This window comes from Phocoena phocoena, chromosome 6, assembly GCF_963924675.1.
Source record: "Phocoena phocoena chromosome 6, mPhoPho1.1, whole genome shotgun sequence".
Taxonomy (NCBI): Eukaryota; Metazoa; Chordata; class Mammalia; order Artiodactyla; family Phocoenidae; genus Phocoena; species Phocoena phocoena.
In genome coordinates this window covers 95,998,944-96,006,909 of record NC_089224.1, presented here as the reverse complement: position 1 = coordinate 96,006,909, position 7,966 = coordinate 95,998,944, and the positions used below count along the sequence as shown (strand labels likewise).

Here is a 7,966-nt window from a genome sequence, read left to right as displayed (position 1 = left end):
TCAGGTAATTTTATAAAACTCTTGAGAGAGAGAGGAATTATTACCCCAGTTTTACTGATGAAGAAATCCAAGGTGGAGTGATTTGGCCAAGGTCATGCAGGGCTTCTGACTCCAGAGTTCCTGCTGGTAATTTCTGATTCTGAAGAAAGGAGGGGATTCAAGGATTAATGCTCTCCATTTGATTGTGTCCCTGACAGGCCACAGGCAGGATGGCTGGTGCTGAGAGGAGCCGGCGGGAACTCTGGTGCCCATAGGGGCAGCTCCATCTCCTGAAGATGAAGGGGCCCAGGTGAAACTCAGGCCAGGCCCAATGACCAGCTCCGGGACGGAGGTCCACTGGGCCGAGTCAGGCCTGGGAAAGGGGCCCCGGCGGAGGCGCTGGGCCTGGGCTGAAAAGGGAAAGGATGCTGATGGGAGTGGCACATGCAGCTTGGTAGAAGAGGCGCCCTTTCCCAGTGCCACCAGCCCTGAGCTCCTGGAGGACTTCCGCCTGGCCCAGCAGTGCCTGCAGCCACTGGAGTGGAGGGGTCCGGACTCACAGCCTGATGGGCACCCAGATCCTGAATCAGGAGAGTCTGCAGAAGAGGGTGAGACCGACTCCCCTGCAACCCCATAGTGGTGTCCCCCAAACATTCCCCCCTTCTGGCGGGAGGCAGGAATAGAGAGAGTTTCAAAAATTTTTTAAGTTAAAATCTACGAAGCCTACAATTTAAAATGCTTTTAAGATTTAAATTATATAAACAGTACTGTCCATTGCAGAAAAATCAGAAAATGTAAGCCAAAGGAGAAAAAACTAAAAATTACTTATTATCCAGATAGCTGCTCTCTTTCATATGTGTGTGTGTGTGTATATAAATGTAGCATGAATGTGCAACAGTATTCTACAAACTCTATTGTAACTTGCTTTTTTGTAACTTAAGAGACATGAACGCTTTCCCAGCTTATCAAATATTCTTCCACAAGTCATTTCTAATGTCTGCTTAGGAATTCCGTGGTGTGAATATTCTGTAATTTGTTGGGCCTCTTACTGCTGGGCATTTAGGTAGTTTCTCAGTTTTTGCTATTATAAATAGTGCAGAGATATGTCATTAGTATATCTTTGCACAATTAATTTGATAATAACGTTGATATTTTAAATTGCTTGGTCCAAGGGTTCTGCCCATTTCTACGATTTTTTAAAATCCCAATTAGCAACGAGAATGATGGCTTCCCTTGTTTTCTAAAATAACTGTTTTCTCTGCATCAAGAACAACTGAGACTAAATTCCTAGCTTGGCTCAACAAGTCCCTTCTCCTCTCTGAATCTTGGTTTCCCCATCTGTGAAATGGGAGTAATAACACCTTCGAGCTTGATTACATAGTGATTATTGCATTCGAATATGAATGAAACGCCCCTGTCTTAGGATTCTGGGATCAGGCAGGCCCCTGTAGATGTCAGAGAAGCCATCAGGCTGATAGTAGATTGTGCAGTGACCCCAAGTTCCTCATGCCAGGTCTGTTTAAAGTGGGGTCTGCCCACAGCTACCCACTCAGGAGCTATTTCCGAGCTCTCCTTAGGGAATGGTGACAGGGATGCACTGGGATGAAGGGGCAGAGGCATCTCTTCCTGAGGTCACATGGTAACCCCCTGCTGTAATGTAACAGCTGCTGCCATGTCCTGTGCCCTTACTGTGTGCCAGGCAAAGGGCTGGGCAGGGCGCGAGCCATATCTCCACCTTTCCTCACCACCTTCTTCCAGGTAGGAGAGAATAGCCTCCAGGTAGAGTAAAGATTGCCACAGAGGTCAGCTACTTGTTCATGGTGCCCTATGAGGGATCAGAAGGGCCAGGATTGAAGCCAGGTCTGCCCGGTTCCAAAGCCCGATCTCTTCATCCCACTGCGTGACCCCCATCAGCAGAGACTAACTTGCCTGCATAGCTGGGACCTTGCTTCTAAGTCCAGGACTGCTCTGAACCACTGCATGATCTTTGGCAAGTTACTTAACCTCTCTGGGCTTCAAGTGCACTGCTGTAAACGAGAGAGACTCGCTGAAGGAGATTCTAAGGAGATGAAAGATGTAGAGGTGCCAAGGGTAGGGGAAAGAGCATGGGGAAGCAAAGAGTGATATAAGGGTTATGACAAAAGTGCATCTGGCCAGAGCAGAGAGTCTGTGCTTGGTGGTACCCAGACTGTATCTCATGAAACCTTGGATCTGTGCCAGAGGCTGACACAGGGTCTACGACAGAGGAGGTGCTCCATGAGCACTGACTGCACGGATGATGCACAGATGGATGAATGAATGGGTAGGTGGATAGGCAGATAGGTGGATGGATAGATGGATGGATAAGTGATAGCTGGATGGATAGGTAGGTGAGTGGGTGATGGATGGGTGAGTGGGTGGATGGATGGACAATTGAAAGGATGAATGGTTGGATCAATGGGTGAGTGGGTGTTGGATGGGTGAGTGGGTGGATGGGAGAGTGGGATGGATGAATGGATATTTCTTGAGTACTTACTATCTAATAATTATAACAACTATCCATTTTCTGGGAGCTTTGCATACCTTACTGTCCTCCTTTCTTCTTTCCTTCTTTTCAGTCAACAAATATTGAGCACCTCCTCTGCAAATACAATAATAAATAAAAACAGAGATCATCCTTGCCCTCATGAAGCCTACGGTGTAGTGAGGGAGGAAAATATTAATGAAAGAATCACACAAATAAATGGAAAACTGCAGCTGTAATAAATATTTCAAAGTAGAGGTATTCAGTCATATGAAACCCTATAAAAGAGAGCTTTTGACCTAAGTTAGAGAGATCAGAGAAGACTTCCTTGATGCGGTCAAGGTTGAGTTAACGTATGAAGGACAAATAGGAGTTAACTAGACAAAGGGAGGGAGAGAGGACCCTAGCAGAGGGATCAGCATGTACAAAGGCCCTGTGGTAGGAGAGGATGTGGCATGGCTAGAGCAGGGAGAGACTGAGGGGGACTATGGAAAGAGATGGAGCAGGAGAGCTAATGCAGAGTGGAGACAGCGACCTTAGGACCATATTAAAGGTTCAGCTCTCTCCTGGGAACAACAGGAAGACAGTGAAGAGTTTTCATATGGAGAATAAGAGTGAGGATTGAGATGATTAGGTGGCTGCTGCAGTGGTCCAGGCAAGAGAGGATGTAGACTTGGGCAAACCTGGTGGTTCCGGACTCTAGAGCAGCAGGTGAGTTTGAGAGCACCATAGGAGGTAATCAGGACAGGACCAGGTGACAGATTGGATTGCGGGGGGATGGGGGAGGGAGATGGCAAAGATGCCTCCCAGGTTTCTGCTTTGTGCAGTTGGGTGGGACGATGTTTCCATTTGCTGAGACAGGAAACGCTAGGGGGACAACCAGGTTTGAGGATTGAGTTTGGAGGACCTTTGAGACAACTAGAGGAGGTGTTCGAAAAGTATTTGGCCCTATGGGGGGATCGCTGGGCTTCTTGCCGTCACCATGTGATGAGGAAATGAAAGCCCAGAGGGGTGAGATGGCCTAGGTAGTGTGACACAGTGAGTCCAGACCTGGCGTATACTAAGCAATGACCTGTCTTTCCAGAGTTTGAAGCAGAGGATGTGGACAGCCCAGAGAGTTCCGACTTGCCACTCAACTGGCCCCCGCAGCAGTATCCTCAACTGGACATGACTGAAGAGGAGCCAGATGAGGCCCTGGGAGGTCCTGAGGTCCAGGAAGCTGGAGAGAGCTCCCCAAGGTTGGGGTATGACACTGATCTCAGCTCGGGGAGCAATGGGAACACCAGCCCCATGGCTCTGGGCTGGGGTCAACCCACAGGCTGGGTGGCTTCTGACAAACAAGCCAGTGGAGACAAACTTCGAGAACATTCTGAGTCTGCCAGGTCATGGAGCAGTGGAACTGTGAACCTCAACCCCAGTGGCAGTCTGGATTCTACCTGGGAAGGAGAGACTGATGTCCCCCTGCCCGCTGCCCTGGCAGAAACTTCACCCCAGAGCTCCAGCCACCACCTCCTAAACCCAAACGATAGAACTGGAGGAAGCGTTACTCTGGCGACGGCCACGGAATTCCAGGAGTCCTCAGCCCCTCCAGCCCAGAGCGTCCAGTGTCCTGCAGATAGATGGAGGAGAGAAACCACCAGCCTCTCCTGCCCTCAGCCCGGGGACCAATCCTGGAAGCGGACACACATATCACCTAAGCCGCTCCCTTCCCGATTCACCGGCTCCATCAGCCCCCTGAAGTCCCCACCTAGGCCAGCTCGACAGGACAGGCCGCCGCCCAGGCCGGGAGCCACTCTGGCTGGTCACTCATCTTCTGACACCCCCAAGTACGGCCGGGGGCGACTGAACTACCCGCTCCCTGATTTCTCCAAGGTGGGACCCCGGGTGAAGTTCCCCAAAGATGAGACTTACCGCCCCCCCAAAGCCAGGAACCACAGCAGGCTGCCTGAGGGCCCTGCCAGGCCACTGATCTTCAAGTCACCTGCCGAGATTGTGCGGGAGTTGCTGTCAAACAGTGGAGAAGTCTGCCCGGGAGAGGACCCCCCTCCTACTCACCCCACCACCAGGTTACCCCAAGAATTTCAGACACCCGAACAGGCCACCAAGCTGGTCCATCAGCTCCAGGTAAGCCCGACTCATTTCTACACCAAGGCATCTGTTGGTCTGGGTTGGAGGCTGGTCGGGGTGGGGGGCCTTGGGGCTCGGCCAGGGGTCCCCTGCGATGAGGACAGTCCCAAGCCCTTGGCTCAAAAAAGCAGTGATTGCACTCATGCTGCGAGGGTAGACCGTGTTTGTTTGTTTTTAACTCCTTCTATGAAAAACTCAAGACATATGCAAGAGAGAAAATAGTATGACGAACCCCCACGGACCCATCACCCAGCGCCTGGCAACCTTTTTCATCTATGGCCTCACCTGTTCCTCCTCTCACCCTACTGGATTATTCTGAAGCAATGTTCAGGCTTCAAATCATTTACCCCCAAATATTTCAGTGTGTGTCTAAAGATAAGGAATCTCTCTTAAAGATAACCGTACTCTCAGCATACCTGAAACTTAACACCAATTCCTTAATATCAACCAACGTCCAGTCAGTGTTCACGTCTCCCACTCTGTCTCATAAATGGCTTGTTTATTTTGGTTTGTTCGAATCAGGATCCAAACACGGCTCAGATATTGCATGCGGTCGATGTGACTTTTCAAGTCTCACCTCCCACCCTGCCTTTCTGTTTGCATTCTTTGTCAAATCTCTTTCTTCCTTGTAATTTATTTGTTAAGGAAACGGGTTTCTGTCCTGTAGAGTCTCCCACACTTTGCGGTTTGCTGATACACTCTCCGATGTTTCTTCACGTGTCGCGTTGTCTTCTCTGTGTCCTGTGTTTTGCCCAGTTAGAGGCATAGGCGTTTTCGAGTTGTCGTCGTCTGTTTATTTCCCCCCAGATCAGGAGCTCTGTGCCGGTAGGGATTTTTTTTGGCAAGAGCCCATCATAGGTGGTGCCTTCAGGAGGTGTAAACTGCTTGCTGGTGTCTCATTTGTGGTGTTAAGGACCCCTGATGGTCGTTGCCTTGATCCAGGCTTTCACTGGCGGGGACAGAGTGGTAGTATCCTAATGCTAGCATTCCTTCTGCATTTATTTGCGGGAAATCTTCTATAAAGTGAAACTTGCCCTCATCAACTATTTGGTTACCAAGGCCTCGTTCACATGGGAAAGACAGGAGAAACGCTTGATTCTGCCCTTCTAATTACCAGTGTTCAGAACAACGCATCAGTTCCCTGGCCTCCTTCAAAGGCGACCAGTGACACTTGTTCTTGCTTTTCCCCCGTAATGACTTGTTTTAAGAAGATCTTCAGTTTTGTGTATGGCAAATCGTGACTCTGAGTAAAGGCAACCGTGATTTTCAAGTCTTTTCTACTTCCGGATGCTTAGATGATTCAATCAGCCATTAAAAAATACTTATTAAGCACATATTACTTAACTCCTGGGAACAGAGCAGTGGGGAAGACAGATGAGGGCAGGGAATCCGGACAAATAAGCAAGTAGCTACGGTTATGCATCGAGGTGAACCAGTCCAAAGGCCCCCATCCCTGACTCGCTGTCAGGGCTGTAGAAGAAGGGATGGTGGAGGAGTTGTCCTGCCACCCCCCGGCCCCCCGGAATTTGGCCGTGGGGGTCCGTATTGCATGTGAGCCTGAAGGGGTCTGCTGAGCTACCACTACAGAGCTCTTTCACTCTGAGGCACCCAGAGGCCCCCTTTGGGGAATGGGTTCCCTGCGAGGGGTCTCACAGTGAGGGGCCTGGTGCGTGACCTCACTGCACACCCCCATCTCCTGCAGGAGGATTACCACAAGCTCCTCACCAAGTACGCTGAGGCTGAGAACACCATCGACCAGCTGCGCCTCGGAGCCAAGGTACTGGGCCCGGTGGGGTGGAGGGGGGTGCTCGGGAGACCCTGGGGATAGAGGAACCCGGTCCTTCCTTGTTCTACCACAAGGTCACTCTGTGACCTGGGGCAGTGACCTTGCCCTCTCCAGGCTCAATCTCCTTTGCTGTTGATGAACTTTGAGTCCTTGAATGCTGGAATCCAGGGTGCCCAGGAGTTTTCACCGGAAGCTCTCTCCTTCTAGATGAGCTCTGGAGTGAGACCACCTGGGCACAACTCCTGGTTCCATTACTGACTAGCTGTGTGACCTTAAGGAAGTTACTTGGGCTCTCGAGCCCCAAGGGAGTAGCACAGAATTTCTGCTCAACCCAGAGGCTGATACTTGCCAGATCACACCTTTGCTTTTCTCCTGCCCCAACTTCTCACCCACAGCTTCTCTCCTCACTGCATGCCTAGTGTGGGGCTGGGGGCTGGGGGGTGCGGGGAAATCCACCACCCCTATCCTGCCCAGGCTCCACCCCGTCTAGGGGAAGCTGTGAATTCTGCACTTGGGCCCTTCCCCTTTTCTGAGGTGAGGCAGGAAGTGGGGCTCTCACAGCCCCTCCTGGTTTCCTGCTTACCTCTCCCCGCCTCTTGCCCCATTAGGCAGCAGTGGAGGAGGGGTGGGAGGTGGGGTGCAGAGACGCAGACCCTCCCACTCACGACCCCCCACCCCAACCCGGGCTGTCCCCATCACACTCCGAGACCTCTGCTCCTGCCAGGCCGCTGCTCTCCACCATCTAGCGACGCTTCTTTTGTGAAGTGTCGCCGAGGCAGCCACGATGAGGAAATGAAAGAAGGGGCCCTGTTCTAGGAGCAGGACTTCCGCATCCCCATACGCACCTCCTGACCCAGGCAGCTCCTTTCCATCCTGGCCTCCTTGGGCACAGCTGTAAAAGGGGGTTAATCGGGCCTCCTAGGAGCCAACGGGCTCCCCTTCCTCCCTGCCCCCCGCCCCATGTCTTAAGGCTTCTTCCACCTCTCTGAGGCAGTTTCAGGGGCCGAAGGGATGGGGATAGTAGAGGGCTTGGTGAGGCATCCTCTCCAGGGAAACCACATTTTCATGGCCGCAGGCTCCTAGAAGGTCCGAGGAGAAAGGAACTGGTCATGGGGTCCAAATCCTCAGCTCCCCTGTCTCACAGATCGGAGAATCAGGACCCCAGGAGGGGCATAGGTTGCCAAAGGTCAAGGTCAGGGTCAGAGGCTGGGAATATCTCCTCCCTCCCTCCTTTCCTTCCTTCCTGCTTTACCTGTTTAAAGGAATGGGTTCGTGTATGGAACACGTGTACCTGGCAGCTGGCAGGTACCTCCTGAGAGTTAGGGAATGTTATTATGATTAATAGTATTAATATGAAGGTGTTCACTGGGTGCCCATGAGTGCCAGGCAGGGGGACACCATGGGGGCACAGCTGTGTGCGTCTCCCGGACACTCCCCTGTCCCAGTGGGGACTCACCACGTGCACCTACGCCGGCCTGGCTGGTGACCCAGACCCCTGCGTGTGTGAGGGGGCAGAGGAGGAGAGGTTGGAGAGGCCAGGAATGGTTCAGCACTAGCTCACCTGGTCTTGC

At 51.8% G+C, this 7,966-nt stretch overlaps 1 protein-coding gene across 1 annotated transcript in view; it reads left to right on the top strand.

Moving 5' to 3' along the window:
• Positions 1-310: 310 nt before the first annotated feature.
• AKNA (AT-hook transcription factor) overlaps positions 311-7,966 on the top strand; it is a 38,298-nt gene continuing 30,642 nt past the window's right edge. The window contains exons 1-3 of the mRNA XM_065878855.1: positions 311-587; positions 3,567-4,606; positions 6,312-6,386. Coding sequence (XP_065734927.1) covers positions 311-587; positions 3,567-4,606; positions 6,312-6,386 — 1,392 coding nt within the window. The remainder of the gene's footprint in view (positions 588-3,566; positions 4,607-6,311; positions 6,387-7,966) is intronic.